Genomic DNA, 20,923 nt, shown 5'->3' with positions numbered 1-20,923 from the left:
TATCGATGCTAAAAGTTTAAAATCTTTAACCCTCGATTAGCTTATTGGTTCTATCATCACGCATGAAATGATGCTTCAAGATGAGGTAGACCTCGAGAAAAGTGTTGAGTTAATCGATTGACGGAATCGGCTAAGAGGGGGGTGAATTGGCAATAAAAATTTTGGTGGAAGCTTTTGCAGAAAATTGAAAGAAATTGCACAGTGATTTAGAGTGGTTTGACTTTATCAACCAAAGTCTACGTCCACTACCTTAGCTATCCACACTAAGGATTTTCCACAAATTCACTAATTTGTCTTTTTTTAGGACAAAGAGTAACCTTACAAACCCTCAAGAATTATACCCCAAATTCTTGAGAACACTCTCTCCCAAAGAGAACAATACAAATTTGCAAACTTACAAGGAAATCCTCACAAGGTAGATTGTTTGCACAATTCTAGAACAAAGAAAAGAACACTCAATAATGAATACAATTGAGCACAATAAGTGTTCTTGAAATGAATATTGAATGAAAAATAGGCTTGAAATGCTCAAACTTGAGGTTTGATGCTTTCTCTTTGATTCTCTCTTGATTCTAGTTGCTTGATGTTTCTTGTTCGTGATCAATGGCTTCTAAGCTTGCTTAAATACACCTTGAATCACTTCTGAACGTTGGGGATGATTAGAGAAGATAATATAGCCGTTTTAGTGTGAAAACAATTAATAAAATAGCTTAGAGCGTGGGGGGAATCGGTTCCCTAAGTGTAAAATTCAAATATTTCGACCGTTACACAGGGGGGAATCAGTACCCCATGGGGTGGAATCGGTTCCCTCTGAGCATACTGGAATTCTCAGAGCCAAACCATTCAGGGGGAATCGGTACCCCCTTGGGGGGAAATCGGTTCCCTCTGAGCAATCTGGAATTTTTGGCTTTGAAATGGTTCGAAATACTTTGTAAAATTATTTTGAAATTGTTTTAAGATTAAAACTTAATTTTACACTTGAGTAAGGATTAAAAATGATTTTTGAAAGATTTAGTGTAATGTTTTGATATTCGAATAATTATATCAAATATACTTAGAAAACCTTTTTGCACAATCTTAAAATTCATTTAACTTAATTTGTTATATCGAAATATCAAAATGTTTTCAACAAAAAGGGATGAGCCAAAGAAGGAGACGGAGAAGAAGAAAAACGTTGGAGTTGCTCTCAAATCCATAAAAGTTGAGAGTGATTCTGATGATAACGACGATGACGAGGAAATGACATTATTTGTCAAACGGTTCAGAAAACTGATGAAGCCCAACCGAGGAAGAAAAATCAAAAGAAATGAAGGCTTCAAAATAAACCAAAAGAGAAGGACCCTATCATTTGCTACGAATGCAAAATTCCCGGGCATGTCAAATATGATTGTCCAGAATTAAAGAAAAATGGTCAATCCAAGAAGAAGCATAAGACACACGTGACTACATGGAGCGATGATGAAGCTTCCGATGAAGATGAACAAGAAGTAGCAAACTTATGCTTGATGGCTTTCAAGGAGGATTCTCAGGTAACCTCTAGCTCACTTAATTTCAAAGATTATTCTTTTGATGAGCTGTTAGAGGAATATACTGGGTTAGCTTCAGATTATGAGAAATTATTTTTAAAATACAAAAATGATATTTCAAAATTGAAAAATGAAAAAAATCTCATATCCAAGACCAAAAATGATCTTGAAAGTAAATTAATGAATTGCAAATCAAACTAAATGAGTTTGAAAAGAAAATTTATGATTTGTATAATTTACTTTCAAATGTCAACGATGATCATAAAAAAGAAATTGATGATCTTAAAGCTTCTTTTAATAAAGTTGGAACAAAACGTTTTGAAAATGGAGAAAGTTCAAAATTCAACTTTGTTAGAAAAAGTTTTAAAATCTAAAATCATAGAGGTCCCCAAAGAACCTCTAATGGTAAAATCGTTAGAAGTATATGGGTTCCTAAAGAACTCATTGCTACTAAAGATAAGGATATCCTACACAAATGGATACCCAAGGGGACTAGGATGTTAATTACTAATGAATATGGACTCAAAAGAAATTGGGTACCAAAAATAAAAAATTAATATATGTTTGTAGGGAATGAGCATTGCTACATGGCACGAGAAATAAGTTCAAACTCATGGTACCTTGATAGTGGATACTCAAGACATATGACAGGAGATAAAAGTCAGTTTAGCGAGCTTAATGAAAAAAATGGAGGAGAGGTGACTTTTGGTGATAATTCAAAAGGTCACATTGAAGGTCTAGGTACTATAGGTAAATACCTCTTCCGTACAAATTGAAAATGTTTTATATGTGAATGGGTTGAAGCATAATCTATTGAGTATTAGTCAATTATGCGATAAAGGATACAATGTCTTATTTGAAACAAATAGTTGTAAAGTCATTGACATTGCATCTAATCGATTATGCTTGTTGGTCATAGAATAGGAAACATTTACATGGTGCATTTAGATACAATAAATATGACTAATTTATGCCTAGTTTCTAAGGATGAACATGATAGTTGGTTATGACATAGGAGACTAGGACATACTAGCATGAGTGTTTTACAAAGACTAATTCAAGGAGATTTAGTAAGAGGATTGCCAAAGCTAAAATTTGATAATAATAAAATCTGTGATGTATGTGCTAAAAGAAAACTCAAAAGAGCCTCCTTTAAATCGATTAATGATGTATCACTAGTAGAGTATTACAATTGATCCATATAGATCTTTTTGGGCCAATTAGGACTGTTAGCTTGGGTGGAAAACAATATTGTTTTGTATTGGTAGATGACTATTCTAGATATACTTGGGTTCTATTTTTAAGTACTAAAGATGAAGCATTAGAAAAATTCATCACATTTTCAAAAGTAATCCAAAATGAAAAATGTTACTCCATAACTAGTGTTAGGAGTGATCATGGTATTGAATTTGAAAATCTTGGATTTATTGATTTTTCTAATTCTAATGGTATTAGCCATAATTTTTCAGCACCAAGAACCCCTCAACAAAATGGAGTTATTGAGAGGAAAATCGAACTTTAGAAGAAATGGTTATAACCATGCTTTATGAAAACAATTTGCCAAAATATTTTTGGGCGGAAGCCACAAATACCGCTTGTTATGTTATAAACCGAGTAATGATTAGGCCAATTTTAAAGAAAACTCCATATGAACTTTTCAAAAATAAAAAGCCTAACATTAGTTATTTTCATCCTTTTGGATGTACATGTTTTATTTTAAATAATGGTAAAGAAAATCTTGGCAAATTTGATGCTAAAAGTGATAAATGAATTTTTATGGGTTATTCTTTAAATTCTAAAGCTTATCAAGTATTTAATAAAAGAACTTTAGTGGTAGAAGAGTCTATACATGTTGTTTTTTATGATAATCTCCTTCCGAGGAAGGATTCTTGTGTTGATGATGACGTAGGTATTGTAAAAGCAAATGAAGTTAGACATGACGTTGGAGAACCATCATCAAATGAAGAAACAAAAAATGAGGAAACTCATGATGTTCTCGAGAATCCAACCATTTAAGAAAGGTAAGTCTCTTACCCAAGAGAATACAACTATGTCAAGGATGGTGAAATAATAGGTGATCCACCCAATAGGGTAACAACTCAATCTTCTATTAGAAATATATGTAATTATGTTGCATTTATTTCATGCATAGAGCCTAAGAATATCAAAGAAGCATTAGATGATGAAAATTGGGTTATGGCTATGCAAGAAGAATTAAATCAATTTGAGAGAAGTAAAGTATGAACATTAGTTGAAAGGCCTAGTAATAAATCTATTGTAGGTACTAGATGGGTATTTAGGAATAAGCTTGATGAAAGTGGAAATATAGTGAGGAACAAGGCTAGACTTGTTGCTCAAGGCTATACTCAAGAAGAGGGCATAGACTATGATGAAACATACGCTCCAGTAGCTAAGATGGAAACAATAAGAATGTTATTAATATTTGCATGTTTCAATGAATTTAAATTATATCAAATGGATGTTAAAAGTGAATTTTTAAATGGTTTTATAAAAGAAGTGTATGTGGAACAACCTCCTGGTTTGAAGATTCAAAATTTCCAGATCATGTTTTTAAATTGACAAAAGCGCTATATGGTTTAAAAAAGCTCCTAGAGCTTGGTATGAAAGATTGTCAAATTTTTTAATTGAAAAAGGTTTTTCAAAAGGGAATGTTGACACTAAATTGTTTTTAAAGCGAAAAGGTAACAATATATTAGTAGTTCAAATTTATATTGATGATATAATATTTGGTTCTACTAATGATGCTCTTTGCCAAGAATTTTCAAAGCTAATCAGAGTGAATTTGAGATGAGCATGATGTGGGAGCTCTAATTTTTCTTGGGACTCCAAATCAAGCAAAAAAAGATAGCATTTTCATCAATCAAGCAAAATACGTCAAGGATATGCTCAAGAAATTTGGATTGGAAAATGGGAAACCTCATGCCACTCCAATGAGCACATCAACAAAGCTTGACAAAGATGAAGGAGTAAATGTGTGGATGTTAAATTATATAGGTCAATGATTGGTTTTTTACTATATCTAACCATAAGTAGATCGGACATTATGTTTAGTGTTTGCTTATGTTCTAGATTTTAATCATGCCCTAAAGAATCACATCTACTAGTCGTTAAGAGAATCTTTAGATACCTTAAGGACACTCCTAGTTTAGGACTTTGGTATCCTAGAGACTATAGCTTTAGCTTGCATGCCTTCTCTGATGCAGATTCTGGAGGATGCAAAATAGATAGGAAAAACACCTCCGGTACTTGTCAATTCCTAGGAAATATGTTGATTTCATGGTTTTCAAAGAAACAAAATTGTATTGCATTATGTACCACTGAAGCGGAATACATTTCAATCGGTAGTTGTTGTGCACAAGTTTTATGGATGTAACAACAACTTTTAGATTATGGAATTGAAATTAGTACCATACCTATCAAGTGTGACAATACTAGTGCTATTTGTCTCACTAAAAATCTCATCCAACACACTAGAACTAAGCACATTGAAATTATACATCATTTCATTAGAGATCATATCAAAAAAGGAGACATAGTTCTAGAATAAGTTGATTCTTTGCATCAATTAGCGGATATTTTTACAAAACCTTTAGATAAAGAAAGATTTTGGACACTTAGGAGAAAATTAGTTTTAACAAACCTACCTTGACTTAGTGCTTAAAATAATTTTAGCACTTTTAATTATTTTTGAAAAATGCTTATAAAAATAATATTTTTGATTGCATTCTTTGCTAATAGTTAGGGAGAGTTTATGATTCTTAGTAAAAATTAATTTTATGTTCAAATAAAATTTAAGGATAGATTTGATTGATTGAACATTGTTAATTTTCGATCTATGAGTTGCCAATACCACTAGAGCTAATTAATTTAGCATTTAAGTGTTTAAAATGGATTTTAACATTTTTGTGCACTATGCATCGATACACTATGAAAGTGTGCCGATGCATTTCTTGAATATGCATCAATACACTATGAAGGTGCACCGATGCATTCCTTGAATGTGTATCAATACACTATGCAATGTACCGATACACTTGTCGGGTTTTTGGGTTTAAATGCCTGATTTCTTCATTCATTCAAAACCCCCAAACTCAAACACTCCCGCCGTATACCCCCAAAATACCCAAATCTATAATCTTGCTCAAATCAACGATTACAAGTCGGAATCCAGATGTTTTTCAACTTAGAATCCTGCTAACTTCACTAAAATCGTGCAAACAACATCACATTCCTCTCAAATCTGAAAATCTTCAAGGTATTTTTGTAAAACCACTATTTTAATGATTTTGAACTTAGACTAGTTTTGGTTAGTTCTAGGTTGAACCTTATATCGAGCATTGATTATATGGTGTTTATAAACTAGATTCTATAACTAATTTCATCAAAAACACAAGATTTTTCAAAAAAATCGAAAATTTTGAAATAAATAAATAAAATATTTGATTAATTGATGTTTTTGATTTAATTATGTTGTTTTCATGAAAACTATATGTATTATGATTTTTTCAAACATTATTTTCAAAATAGTTTTCAAAGATTGCCCATTAGGAATATCGTAGAGAACCTTGAATATTGAGACTCTTATTGAGTTTTGGGATTGATTATATTGCATACATGCGTTTCAAATTTCAGGTTACCTTACCCATTCCGATCTTTAACCATGTCTAATCCTAAACGCCCTAGGACGTCATCGAGTCGTTCAACTCAAAACTGACCTCCTATTCCTCCACCCAATCCAAATCCAAACACGAATGATCTAAATATGATCATTCTCAATTCATGTTTTAATCAACCCGGTCGTAGAGAAAACCTCTACCATAGGTAAATAATTCTTTCCAATCATATAAAATCCAGGAAGAGTGTATCCCCTCACTTCAAGCTATGGTTGATATGAATTTTCAATATCTTCCTATCTTTAAATCTGGAAATTTGATAAACTTTGTCACTTTAAACCGATTGTCTATCATCAACTAGTCCGCATTTTCTACTCCAATGCGATCTATGTCCAAAATGAGCGTCAAAATGAAACCATAGGGATTCGATCTTATCTTTTAAGTCAATTACTTTTTATTAACTCTGACACATTCACTTCCAACTTTGGGTTAGATAACGTGGGTCTAGATAATAAAAGAGTGCTTGTGGCTATACCCTATAAAGCTAAGGATAGTGTAAGTACCTTAAGAACTCATCACGAGCGATCCTTCACTTGATGATCTCTTGGTGGTTTAGACCATTCGAGGCAGGTACTAATCTCTTAGGGTCTTAGATTTATGGTGGATACATTGTATCCAACATAACAAGAAAATAAATTTGCCACATATCATTTTCGGTGAATTAGTAGATACCGTAAACGTTGTCCCATCGAAAAATGTCAAAACTTTAGTTTACGGTTGTCTCTTTAGTAATCTGTTTATCAAATTCGGGCTTAAGGTTTCTTGATATTCCCATCCCTTTCCAGAACCAAATAAATCTCACATCTTTAAAGAAATCGGGATGGAAGAAGGAAAAGGACCAATGGGTTCGATCCATCGAGAAAACACCAGGAGCTAGTTCTTCACGAGCTCCTCCGGCACCGACAGATGACGATGATCCAAAGCTTCAATAGCTTATATAAGATATTGAAAATCACGTACCCGAGGACGAGGCGGCACAACAAGATGATCAAATGCCTCCATACTTTCGATCATTTTTGGAGTCATTTGATCTGAGGTTTGCTTCTATAGAGTCCCATTTAACCGCTATGGGGACTCAATAATTGGAAAGCAATGGGAGATGTGTGCAAACAATGAAGCTATGAACGAACGATTAAATGCGCTTACACTCGAGATACGAGCACATTATCCTTCTCCTCACGATCCACCTATATTAGACCTTGCCTTGTTTTGTTTTCTTAGATTGAACTTAGGATTTATTGTTAAAACATTTTAGATGTTTTTGGATTGATTTATGGATGTTATGGATGTTTGAACTTGAATGCTTATTTTTATATATTTGGTTTGGTTGAATTTTTAATTTGAATTTAATGTTTATCTTGGTTTTTGCATCATTTAGAATATGACCAATTACCATTGCATATAATTTATGAATATTGATTTATAAAACTAATGGCTAATATTTCTCTTGATTGTGATCTTAGCAGCTTAAGCATTATCTAAATATCAATTGGCTAATTTTTCAAAACCTTGTTTAAAAACATTTTATAAAGTCTTTTTGATTTAACAAAAAGTGGGAAAATAGAGTAAGGGTACTGCATACATCTAACTGATAGGATTTGCACACAACTGCAATCATGATAGGCATAATTGCAAAGTTGATTCTAGGTTCGGCCTTCATTCAGACCAAAAGCTACCGCTCTTGGTAAATCTTTAAGTGCCAGATTTCTTGTGATCTACCTCGAGGATATAGGGTACTGCATGCATCTAACTAATTGGTCTCGAAACGTGAACGAATATCATTACAACTATCCTTATATAAAATTAAGAACAATTCTTCAACAACTGAATACAACTATTATATGTAATATTCAATCATGCACTCTTTACGTTGGAGGGATTCAGTACCTAAACCCTCAAAGGAAGCTTACTTTACCAATTCCTAGCTTACCATTTGGACCCCCAGGTTTTATTGGCTATGCAGCCAATATTGATTAACCTGGTTAATCCAGTTACAGAACTGATTTAGGCCATGATTTATGGGAGACTCTATTCTACAGATTGTTTGGCATTTATGTGATGATGCGGATGGAATATTGATACTTACGATATATGGAGATCGTTGTCTGCATTATTCCAAATGTCACTAACATAATTGTCATCATGTGCGGGACTGAATGGTTATTCTATTTTGTCTTCGAAAAAATCAGTTGATGTAGGTTGTGTTCTTGTTTCCAAACTGAGCTTGAGTTGAGGACATGTTAGTTTGTTATGTTCCTAACCATTGCAGAACCCACATCGCCTAATTTTCTTCTCGACCTTGTTATTTGGTTCTTCTTTTCGCTTGTGTTATTTTCGTTTAGGGTCGCGAACGTTGTTTTCTACATTGCTCCGGTTGACTAATTATTCAAACCAAACAAGTTTTCAAATTCTTCTGTTAGTCTTTTCGTCTCATCTCTTGCGGTTTTAAAATACACGTCTGTCTTTGATGCAATGAAGCATAACCTACTTGACGTTGCACGTAGAGTAGTGAACCTTTCCATTTGCATTACGTCTGGAGGCACATTCAAGTTAACAAAACTGGGTGCAGAAGCCTTCGCATCCTTAGTCCACCTACTTTGAATCAAAGACCCAGGCAAATATGTGTAATCCAAGTTCTTCAAAACGTGAAGTTGATGGCGACATGAAGTCCGACAGTCTTGAATTTTCTGTATGAGTAATTTAGGGTTTTTGTACGATAATCAAAACTAATTTCAAATGTCTTATTTTGTTTTTACTTGTCAAATTATAATTTTGACATTCATCTGATAAGGATTGAATCTCTTCTTGAATTCGGTACAATGTCTCCCGTTGAAGTTCTTCTTGGAACGCACAAAAAGATTCGTGCGTATAAATCTCAACAGCATGGCTTTCAAGGTCAACTAGGTTTTTGATCTGGAAGGGTTTCCTCTGGGAACTTAAGTAATCCACTTTCAACTTGTTCATACGCATTCTACTAATTACATCTTCAATTGCACAAACAACATCTAAATATGTCCTCTTGTGTTTTAGTGCAAACGTGAGTGAAGCAGTCATAGACTCGCACCTTTATGTTAAGCGAATATTGGCAAAGAAATTACCGGTTAGATATGATTGTGCCCATAAGTTCTGATTATTTCCCTTCTCAATCACCCATGGATGCTTTTCGACGTTAAATTCTGAAACAACTGAACACCATTGAATATCAAATTCGTCGGTTGTTCACCAGGAAGCCATGCATTTTAAGAATGCTGCTGTAAATTTTGGGTCACCAATGTTAGTTGTGCATTGCGAGAAAGATGCCAAGAACATAATATGTTCTTAGCATAAGGGATAGATTTGATAGCCTATGCATTGCCCTATCCCCATCGTGACAACTGAAATAGGCGATTTATTCATCGTGGCTTCTAAAAAATTCTGTAGCACCCACTTGAAAGATTGAGACGTCTCGTCAGCGATTATGGAAGTAGCAAACACAATTGTGTTATGGTGATGATTGACATCGACAATAGGCATAATTGGTCGACCATACAAATTATCTTTGTACGTTGTATCAAACGCAATTACATCACTAAAGCATGTGTAATCTGATCTCGATGTAGAATCCGACCAAATAAGATTATGCAATGCCCTTGATTCTTCTACCGAGTATGTCATAAAAAAACCCGGGATCATCATGTTTCTTATAATCAAAGTAAGCAATGAGCGCATTCACATCCCCATCGACGATTTCCTCTGCTTTACCTCTTTAAAGTGCATTGTAGAGGTCTTTATGTATAAATCCAACATTATGATAGCCCTCTGCCTGCTGCGTTAAATAGTTCATTACTTGTGATGTGCCAACACCGACCTCTTTCAATGTTGTTGCCTCATCGATATCAGCCTTACTTACAGCTCTATTAGAACGCATAAATGATGTCATAGCAGGTGTACACAATGCATGATTATGTTTATGATAAGACTTACTTATAACCCTGTGATCGTTTGTATTTGTTGTTGTAACTACAACTCTAGCCTTGCATCATGTTCTTGTGACTAGTGAATGAGCACGTTGACGATCAACAATATTGACTTTTGATACTCGAAACCCTTCTTTGGAATAACAAAATTCTTGTGTCTTCACATTCACTTCCACGTCAAGCCGTGTTGTTCCCCGATGTGCACTAAACTCATGTTCACGTACGAATCCCTTGTAAAAGTACCAAGCTTGATCACGTGAAGAGAAGAGCTGACCAACCAATCTGTCATATTCATCAACATTATGTACTTCATGGCATTCCTCGGTTGGCTTAACATTGTCTGCATCAATATGATCCATGACAAAAATTTTGTTGTGCAAGTTCAGTGGTCCCAACAGGAGTTGATGGAGATGTAAGTAAAGGTTCATCGAACAACATGTTTCAGTCGTGCTCTCAATAAGATGTGGTATTGTAGTGGTAGTTGAAGGATGGGTACAACATTAAATTCGCAGACATATTTAGTATGTACAATAACTACAAAATTCAATAACTTTAAAGTAATAGGTAAATTTACAATGTAGGTGGTAAAAATAGTAAACACAAAGATTTGTTTCCAACATTTTGTCTAGTATGGTTCTCAAACATAAAGTTTCCAAAACAGTGTGATACATTTATTGTAAGTATCGATCCTCAAAACATCGAAGCCAATTATTATAAATTAATATGTAAAATACCGATTTAATCAAAGAATATGTAAACATATGTCGATACATTTCCTAAAAGTATCGACCCCAAAAATCGATTATAATGTAATAGTAAATTAACAATGTAACCGTATAAATATACCGGTTAATTAGAAAATAGGTCAACATAATGTATCGACACTTGTGGAATTTGTGTCGATACTTATTGTCCAGAATGAATGCCCAAACGAGGTGCACGCATAAAGTATCGATACATTTATTAAAAGTATCGATCCCAAAAACATCGAAACCGATAATTATAATGTAATAGTAAATTTATAATGTAATCAGTATAAATATACCGGTTTTATGAGAGAATGTCAACATAATGTATCGACACTTTTTAAATTTGTGTCGATACAATTTGTCCATAATGAGTGTCAAACGGTGTGCACGCATAAAGTGTCGATACAGTTATTAAAAGTATCGATCCTAAAAACATCGAAACCGATAATTACAATGTAATAGGTAAATTTACAATGCACCCGATAGAAATATATCGGTTTTATGAGAAAATAAGTCTACACAATGTATCGACACTTTTTAAGTTTGTGTCGATATTTTTTTTTCCAGAAAGAATGTCCAACGAGGTGCACACATAAAGTGTCGATACATTTAAAATTGTATCGATCCCAAAACATCGAAACCGATAATTATAATGTAATAGGTAAATTTGCAATGTTACCGTATAAATATACCGGTTTAGTTAGAAAATAGGTAATATAAGCGTTATCTAATATATTATTGTACTTAATAATATTTTCGGTTAAATGTTTATTTTATTATATAACCGCTACCTATTACATTATATAAGCTCTACCTATTATGTTATTGTACTTGATAATATTTCCGGTTAAATGATATAACATAACCGGTCACTTGTTTAACCAATCACGTCATTTTTAACCGTTTTTTAGCCGCACAACATAACTTCCAAAGTAAACAGTAAACACCTTTAGTTGCTACAAAATGCTGTCGTTTAACCTCTCTTTAAAATCGGGCGAATGAAAATGAAAACGGAGCCCAAAGAAAGCAGAAATTTGCAACGAACGGAGCCCAAAGAAAGAAGAATTTGCAACGAAGTCCATCTTTTATTCACTCAATAGGAGAGTAAAGGCGCAAAGAGGCAGAGTAGTGGACTCGCCGCTCCCACATTTACTGCAAGACAGCGGCGGCGGTTTAAGGTTTTAGCAGACGAAGAGAGAGAAAAAGAAGAAGGTAGGTATGGTGAAACTCACGGCTGACTTGATATGGAAGTGTCCTCACTTCTTCAATCCCCTTAAAGAGCGAGAATTGGATCTTCGAGGTACTGCTTCTCCTTTTTTTCCGTTCCTACCCTAACCCTAATAGTAATGTTCTCAAGCTTCCCTTTCTTTAGTACTTAATCTCTTTTCTCTTTTCCCGTTTCAGGTAACAAAATTGCTGTTATAGAGAACTTGGGTGCTACCGAGGTGTGTTTTACTTTGTCTGTGGCCATTTCTAGCGCATTCATTGCTTTGATTTACTTGTGGGTTTTGGTTACATTTGTTCATTTTGACAGGACCAATTTGATACCATTGATTTGTCTGATAATGAGATAGTGAAGCTGGACAACTTCCCTTATCTTAAACGCTTGGGCACCTTACTTATAAACAACAACCGAGTAACCCGTATCAATCCCAATATTGGAGGTAAGCTTTGAACCAATAATTGGATTTCCCTGATACTGTAGCATGTTCCCTTTGCCTTTTAAATGTTGTTGGGTGGACGACTCTTATGAAGTTCACATTTCCCTTGTCCCGCAGAGTTCTTGCCGAAATTACATACGTTGGTTCTCACAAATAATCGGCTGGTTAACTTGGTGGAGATTGATCCTCTTGCATCACTTCCTAAGCTGCAGTTCCTTAGCCTGTTGGATAACAATATTACGAAAAAACCTAATTATAGGTTATATGTGATTCACAAACTCAAATCACTTCGTGTTCTAGATTTCAAGAAAGTGAAGGCTAAGGTGATTGGATATGCTACAAAATTACTTTGTCTTTTTAAACAGTTTTAATCTGTTCTATTATGCATTTTCTGTTTCCTATCATGTTTAGATATGTGAAATTGCTGTGGTTAGTTTCATGTAGGCTCATGAAGTGCCGTTTTTTTTCTGACTGAATTTGAGTTATATTAGCAATGGAACACCGTTAGATTTTAGAATGTTATTTTAGTTAACAGTGTTAGATATTAGAATGGTTTGCCTCCATCATAGGTGTAGTCATGAGTGGGAAAATATATCATAAGTTCCGCTTTTGTGCAAAATAAAAATGATCTTTTTTAACCTAATGCCTTTTTTATTTAAACCTAATGATTTGGTATTGCCATCTTTAACTTATTCCACAAAGAAATACTTTGCTGTAGGATTGAATTATTGATTTGATGTTGGTTAAGCAATTTTTCTGCATCTTTGGGTGGGTGGGGGAAAAGGGGGTGGGGCTAAATGTTCTAATTTTGCATATTTTATATTCCTCGTGTAGCTTATCATATGATTAATTTATCGTAATTATGCTTCATGGGTCACAGGAGAGACTAGAAGCTGAAAACCTCTTTGCATCCAAAGAAGTTGAAGAGGAAATAAAGAAAGAATCTGCAAAGACAGTTGCACCAAAAGAGGTTCCAAATGTTTCGGAAGTTGCAGAGGAAGAAGAGACGCCAAAAGTGGTTGCACCCACACCTGAGCAAATTATAGCTATCAAGGTATTGCCTATTTATTCGTAATGCTACTTAAAACTTGGATAATAATGTTGATTGTTTTTAGTGTTCAATTGATAATTTTTCTTGATCATCTGAAGGGTTTTAAAATATGAAGGTTTTAGTTATGTCATGTACACCCTTCAATTCCCTTCATAAAATTGAATGTTATACAAACATGGGAGAGAGTACACTACCCCGCTCTTCCCGCTTCCTTTACCCCTTTACTTCTAACCAAACATAGAATCAGTAATCTTCTCATTCAAAGCAATTCATGGAAAGCTTCATAGTTAAGGCCTAATTGTTTTTTTCCTTGAGGATTTTTATAACTTTCTTGAGTTTGATTTGTATTACCAAAGATTTGGAGAGGTTTTAAATAGTTGCCAATTTAATTACACAATGTGGGTGACACAAACTCGAGTACTTTTTACTTCTCTTTTCTCTTGTTAGTGGATTGTGTCAGTTTCAGACCCAATCTTGCTCTTAATGGAGGTTGGTGATGGTGACTGCTGATTTGATGCATGAATATTTAAAATTACCTTGTTAATGTACACTGTGAAGTGTGAACATTTCCAGTAATGTATTTTTATCATTCTCTTTAGTTTCTGTTATAATCTAAGAAAATAAATTGAACGAAACAAATGAGACTTCTATACGGCGATTTTGATAGTTTGTATATTATATTTTTGGTCTAAGTCAAAAAGGACAACCAACAGAAGTATTGAACAAGAAGATGCCTAATGAGTTATTAAGAGAAGCACTTCAAGTAGACACCCTCTGATGGTCTATGTGAGCTTAAATATTTTACATATATTTTAAGAATGTGGCTACTGGCATCCACCCTCTTTCGCTAACCCATCTAACCAGCAACATTAATAGGAAGGAAACATACATGTCCAGTAAGAATGCATCTAAATGAGGGTACTTTTTGGAATGGTTGAGCAACCCTCTGACATTAGTAAATTTTGGCTCTCGGGTTTAAAATGCAAAAGCAGTATTTATCAATTTGCAAAATTATTTTCCTTGTGCACTACCTTTTAACTTGCTAAAGCTTGCATTTTTATTTTCTTCGTTGCTTAAACTGCATAAATGGTCATTGGTAACTTATGTCATATTTGTAAATGACTTGTGCATCTTTTGTAGTGCATCCTTATGGCTAAAGTCTGATCTTGTTTATATTTATTTGACATGCAGGCTGCCATTGTGAATTCTCAGACGTTGGAAGAGGTTGCAAGACTTGAAAAGGTGGTTGCTTAACAATTGCACGAGTGGCTTTTAAAGATAACTGTCGTTTAGATTTTTTTTATTAATTTTAACTTTTACATTCTGGATGTTTCTTTGGTTGAGCAGGCATTAAAGACAGGTCAGCTTCCTGCAGATTTGAACATTCCTGGTTTTGATACCAATGTTGCTAAAGGGGGAGATGAAAAGGGGGATTCTGATAATCAGAATGAGGCCAATGCTGAACCGGATAAGATGGATGAAGAAAAGAATGAAGAAGCTGCACCCATGGAACAAGTATGTTGATATATATAATTTTTTTTTGAGGATTCTGAATTGTCTATGTTCTCATATTAGATTTTTATATAGACAATTTAAATTATTTTATGTTCATGTTCTATTTTTGGATTTTTGGCCAATCTGGTAATTGGTCATATTGTTTATTTCAGGAATAGGGGTTGTGGATTGGTGGATTCAATAGCAGCCAATCACTAGCCGAACTCTTGAATGATTGGTCTGCAGCAAAGGAAGGGGTTATGGATTTTCTGTAGTATTAAGGATTTTGGTTAGCACTGAGGTATATTTTATTTGGATATTGAGTTTGGATTAGCACTTTTCCTGTGCTAATGGATGGTTTTGAGATTAACATCTCACGTTCCAAAATAACAAATTTACAAGGAAATAGAAGAAATCAATGAAAACTGATGAATTTGGTCATATCCTCAAATAAACAAGGTTTAGAATTTAAATTGATATATGCTGTTAAAGAGTGCCCAAATACGTATGAAAAAGTAATGCATCGATATCAGATGATTTTGTAACTAAGGAATAGCAAGATAAGTAGAGAAGAAAAGGTAACGCCTGAATCCCGGCGGTGGGAAAGGAGCTTCACGGTCTCTTAGCACGATATAATTTTGTGCCACCACAGCTTTTCAAGTGTAGCATTAGACCCTTTTAGCACCATTTTAGAGCCGATTCATGATGTATCAAACCACATTTCCACACATGTAAGTCGCTAATCGAAAAGCAACACCTAATTAAATCATTTGAATTATGAATTTCAATCAATTAAGTCATTTTCTTTTGTCAAATCCCCTAATAGTTCGTTAAGTGATGATGGGGCAACTAGCATCATTCATCATCTTCCAATTCATAAAACACCCAATTAAGCCTTCATACGTCATTATTTTTCACGTTAGTTGCCACATCACCGTTCGCGACATCACCTATCAGATTGTTAGAGGTTGTTAGAGGTATCAACAGAAGAACTCAATTGATTGCAATTCATAATTCGAAGGGCTTAATTGATATTTTTTATTAGGAGCTTACTTTATTTATTTTATTATTTATCGGAAGTTTTTTTTACTAATTAAGCCTAAAATTACTTTTTTTAATAAAAATAAGTTCAAATAATTAATTTAAAAATTATCAAGAAAGATTTTTAACAAGGAATTTGATGCTAATGGTAATAAAAACAATTATTACTTTTTTTAATAAAAAAATACTTGAATAATTAATTTTAAGAATTATCAAGCTCTTATATGTCATTCAATATTTACAATTTTAGAGTTGGTGGTTATATAATAATAATATAACAATAGTAATCACTATAATATTAATATTATATTAAAATTTAAAATACTGATGTAAACTTTTATACTATTATAAAAGTAAATACATGATATTTACTTATGTAACTTTTTAAAACTATTGTTTAATAATAATATGTTACATATAAAATATCTATTATATTTTTTTGCTACAATAAAGTTTTTATTAGATATCATAACATAAATAATTTTATAAATTTAATATGACTGCTTTAATTTAATATTGATAGTTTAAATTGAAAGAAAATATATTATAAAGATAATATGATAAAATTTATATCTAGATAATTTTATATTCCTCTATTTAAATAATACAGTGTAACATTCTCAATTATATTTCAAATAATGTTACATTGATTATAAATAATTTTATATTCCGTAAAGTACAGAAATGATTTGAAAAAAACATTTTATTAATTGTTGTTTTAATTGAAATTCAACTTTAGTAGCTAATTAATATATCTTCAAAAAAGGGTCAAAATTTTGAGAAGGAAATGTCACCATCACCGTGACTAATGTAATGTGGTGAAAATTTTTGAGAGAGAGAAAAGGGTTTGAAATTATAGATCTGACCCCATACCATTTACTACCCCTTTGCCTTGGTTAATTGTGAGGACCCAAAAAAATCCTTCAAAATCTCCATTTTGGCCATACACATATGGGACAATGGTTTGGGTTGCCCTATGAATCAAGTAAAGTAAAGCCTATATACTAAAATAATAAAGGATGAACCCGTGATTTTGTATTAAGAAAAAATTATAAAATTTTAGAAGTTAAAAATAGATTATTAATAGAAAATAAAAAGAAAAATTTAAAATAGAAAATTTAGCATGAGCCAAACTATCTCGGTAGTTAAAATATTATTGTTATCTCTTAAGGTCATGGGTTCAAATATAATGTATGCAAGAGAATATGAGCGTTCATTATAAAATAATAGCGAGTCTCTAAACAAATATTATTTTATATTCACTCTAAATTAATAAAAATTATATATATATAATTTTAAAAAATTTTGGTCCATTCTTGGAAGAAATGGTAGTAAACTAGGGTTTTTAAATTCCTCAGTGCAATGTTATTTTATATTCATTCTCTGCCCATCTCTTCATTTACAAGCACAAGCTTCCTTCTTCTCTCTCTCACTCTTACACTTAATTTCAGTATATTGTATACCCAATGGGGAGATCACCTTGCTGTGACAAAGTGGGGTTGAAGAAAGGACCATGGACACCAGAAGAAGATCAGAAGCTCTTAGCATACATTGAAGAACATGGCCATGGAAGCTGGCGTGCCTTGCCTGCCAAAGCTGGTCACTGAACTAATAAACCCTACTTCTTATACTTTTCGTGGTTACTAATAGTAGTAGTAAAAGGCTACTTCGTTCTCAAATTTTGCTTCTTTTTTACTTGTTTGTTTTAGGTCTTCAACGATGTGGGAAGAGCTGTAGGCTTAGATGGACTAATTATCTCAGGCCTGATATCAAGAGAGGAAAGTTTAGTCTCCAAGAAGAACAAACCATCATTCAGCTCCATGCCCTTTTAGGGAACAGGTCCAAAAATCATCAACACCGACAGTTTTGTCTGTTTCTCAAATTAAGTTGATAATCCTCTTGCATTCAGTTGAAACCTTATGACCTAAACTTTCCTTTCATTTTCTTGTCCATGTGATCCATGGTTTTGTTTATCTGTTAGATGACTGAAACATGGAAGAAACTGGTGTTTGGGAAGTTGATGTTCTCTAGGTTTTGTGTTTCAGGTGGTCTGCTATAGCGACTCACTTGCCAAAGAGAACAGATAACGAGATAAAGAACTACTGGAACACTCATCTTAAGAAGAGGCTAGCCAAAATGGGGATCGATCCCATCACTCACAAGCCCAAATCCGATGCTTTACTCTCCGGTACCGATGCTAATCAATCCAAGAATGCAGCGAACCTTAGCCATATGGCTCAGTGGGAAAGTGCTAGGCTTGAAGCCGAAGCTCGATTGGTTCGAGAATCAAAGCTACGTTCGTTTCAAAACCTCCTCACTCGTCCAACAACAACAGCCTTTCCTTCTTCAGTTTCGGCTGCTCAGCCTGTGAATAAGACGGCTTGGAATAGTATTAACAATGCTGGATTCGGTGACCTCGAGTCACCTAAATCAACACTGACTTCCTCGGAAAATGGGATCGGACCGAGTACGATGCCGATGAACGAGTTTACCTGCACCGCATCGGCTTCATCCGAGACCGGAATCATAAAACAAGAAGGTGAACAAGAATGGAAAGGAACTAATTTGGCCATGGACAACATTAATTCTCTATCCTTCACTTCAACAAGCATCCATGATGATATCGGAAACACAATGGAAGATGGGTTCATTAACCTTCTTCTCAACGATTCCACCGACCCCAGTTTATCAGATAGTGGCAAAGAATCCGATGGAAGCAGTGGAGGAAGCGATGATCACTGTGAAGACAACAACAACAACTATTGGAACAGCATCCTTGATTTGGTGAATTCTTCCCCATCAGATTCACCAATGTTCTAAACAAATTAATGCTTCTTTGGCCTTCGTCAAAACAGCCCATCAAATCTCAAAAACTTACAAAAATGCCATCAGATGACAATGCTTTTGCCCAAAAGTAACAGCTAGCGTTGAGGAGACCTCACATCACTTCTTCAAAAACATGAAAATGTACACTGAGCTACCATTAAAAGTTGATAGGGTTTTAACATGTGTTTGAGTTCCACTTCAATGATGCTTTCAGTTGAACTTTTAATATTATTATTTCATTTCAATGTTGCAGCAAATAATCAAATGGCATCATTATTTTACCTCAAAATCCATTTCCTTTGTATTAATTTAGACTTTTTTAAATATATATATAGACACTAGACAAAGATCAATAAATAAAGAGATGTATTTCTGATCGACTTTATTGCGAGTTGTTTCAAGTCACATCATAACATTAAATAGAAGTAATTGTATTAAGACTGGGTTGCACTTCCAGTTTTACTTTCATTCTTTTCTTCTTTACAACTTTATATTATTTACGTGCGCGTTATAATTGTATTAAGAGCATTACACGATGTAGGCATTAAGATCGTACTGGGAATTTAGTAATGATGCGAACATTTGGGGATTTCAGTGGTGAAAAAAGTGGCAGGACTAATTTATTATTAACATCATGTGGGAACATCATTCAACCCATCATTTATTATTAACAAGGGAGGTGATTAGTATATAAATATGATTTAGGATGAAATTAAAATGTTCACAAAATTTGGAAATCAATTTAAAATGAAGATAATATTTTAGGGATAGAACTTAAGTATTTAAAAATTTGAGGACTAATTTAGAATACTAGTAATAGTCTAAGGATGAAATTACAATATTTAAAAGTTTAGGAATTAATTTAGAATAAAAATAATTATTTAAAGATATGTGATACGATTAATTCTTTTAAAAAAATAATAATAATTATCTATACGCTAATGGTCGAGTGTTTTCCATATTTATTCTATGAGTTAATTATACATTTTTAATGATTTTTTTATAAAAAAAAACCATAACAATTGTTTAATTTCTCTTGTAAAATATGAAAATTTAGTGTAGCGCATCAAATGTCTATCCTAGATTATTTTTAAAAGATTTCATATGTTTATCTTCGTACAAATAAGATCGACTTTTCTATTAATCATTATACTATATGCGAATTGTAAATTTAATCTATATATTTAATTTGATCATTTTTTAATTTTCATATTTTTTAATTTTAAATGTTAGTTTGACATAAACATTACTTATTAAATCAAAAAAAATTATTTGTCTAAATTTTATCTATGTATTATATATTTAATTTATGTTATTTAATTATATTTTTATGCAATTTTTATTTTTTTTATTAAAATAAGATGAAATATTTAAAATTATAATGAAGATTTATATTCATAAATATAAATTGAACGCATAATTAAGACATTTTCCTAAAATCATTAACACAAGAAACTAGCCACTTGAATACAAAGAAAAGATAAAAAATCTATAAACAAAATCTTAAACAAAAGATAAATATGAACAAATCTGATTGTATTAATAAACTAACCACAATAGGCGACCAAACTACCAAAAGATCATCAACAATTGTTATAAACGAATCACAACAGGAGATAAAACTATTAAAAAGTCATCGATAATCACAAATCAGAGTTGAGAATCATGAGAAAATTATCTCTGAACACAAACAACATATTCAAATCCAACCTGAGAGTCCAAAACAGAGAAAATAAAAAATATAACAAATAAGCGTTTTATTGATTAGTCTAAGTGACATCAAATCCAAAACTAAAAAACTTAAATGAAAAAAACGACCAATGATCGATAAAAAAGGCCGAAAACGTGTCAAAAGGTAGAAAAAATATCATAAAGGCAAAAAAAATCATAAAATCATAATTATTAAAAATTAAAAAGACAAAAGA

General features: G+C 33.0%; 2 protein-coding genes across 3 annotated transcripts; both read left to right on the top strand.

Moving 5' to 3' along the window:
* Window positions 1–11,983: 11,983 nt before the first annotated feature.
* LOC120208007 (U2 small nuclear ribonucleoprotein A'-like) lies at window positions 11,984–15,510 on the top strand. Its single transcript, XM_039207384.1, has 8 exons — window positions 11,984–12,225; window positions 12,330–12,370; window positions 12,460–12,589; window positions 12,704–12,909; window positions 13,467–13,640; window positions 14,829–14,879; window positions 14,985–15,152; window positions 15,305–15,510. The coding sequence occupies exons 1-8, from the start codon at window positions 12,144–12,146 to the stop codon at window positions 15,308–15,310; spliced, it is 858 nt and encodes a 285-aa protein (XP_039063315.1). The 5' UTR covers window positions 11,984–12,143; the 3' UTR covers window positions 15,311–15,510.
* A 2,084-nt stretch (window positions 15,511–17,594) lies between these two features.
* LOC120208006 (transcription factor MYB106-like) lies at window positions 17,595–19,049 on the top strand. 2 transcript variants are annotated; one of them, XM_039207383.1, is made up of 4 exons: window positions 17,607–17,771; window positions 17,882–18,011; window positions 18,218–18,511; window positions 18,545–19,048. In XM_039207383.1, exons 1-4 carry the CDS (start codon window positions 17,639–17,641, stop codon window positions 18,990–18,992), a joined length of 1,005 nt encoding a protein of 334 aa, XP_039063314.1. In that variant the 5' UTR covers window positions 17,607–17,638; the 3' UTR covers window positions 18,993–19,048. The 2 variants fall into 2 exon arrangements, with proteins under 2 accessions (XP_039063313.1, XP_039063314.1); XM_039207382.1 differs by having other exon boundaries at window positions 17,595–17,771; window positions 18,218–19,049.
* Window positions 19,050–20,923: the final 1,874 nt, after the last annotated feature.

The sequence above is a fragment of the Hibiscus syriacus genome, unplaced genomic scaffold (assembly GCF_006381635.1).
Source record: "Hibiscus syriacus cultivar Baekdansim isolate YM2019G1 unplaced genomic scaffold, ASM638163v2 tig00015524_pilon, whole genome shotgun sequence".
NCBI classification, from domain to species: domain Eukaryota; kingdom Viridiplantae; phylum Streptophyta; class Magnoliopsida; order Malvales; family Malvaceae; genus Hibiscus; species Hibiscus syriacus.
Note: the sequence above shows the minus strand (reverse complement) of the source record. Positions and strands in the feature narration are given on the sequence as shown.

Coding starts and splice junctions, on each gene's coding strand:
- LOC120208007 (XM_039207384.1), top strand. CDS start 12,144: ATGGTGAAACTCACGGCTGACTTGATATGGAAGTGTCCTCACTTCTTC. Junction 12,590..12,703: donor TATCAATCCCAATATTGGAG/GTAAGCTTTGAA, acceptor CTTGTCCCGCAG/AGTTCTTGCCGAAATTACAT. Junction 12,910..13,466: donor TCAAGAAAGTGAAGGCTAAG/GTGATTGGATAT, acceptor CATGGGTCACAG/GAGAGACTAGAAGCTGAAAA.
- LOC120208006 (XM_039207382.1), top strand. CDS start 17,639: ATGGGGAGATCACCTTGCTGTGACAAAGTGGGGTTGAAGAAAGGACCA. Junction 17,772..17,881: donor TGCCTTGCCTGCCAAAGCTG/GTCACTGAACTA, acceptor TGTTTGTTTTAG/GTCTTCAACGATGTGGGAAG. Junction 18,012..18,217: donor CATGCCCTTTTAGGGAACAG/GTCCAAAAATCA, acceptor TTTGTGTTTCAG/GTGGTCTGCTATAGCGACTC.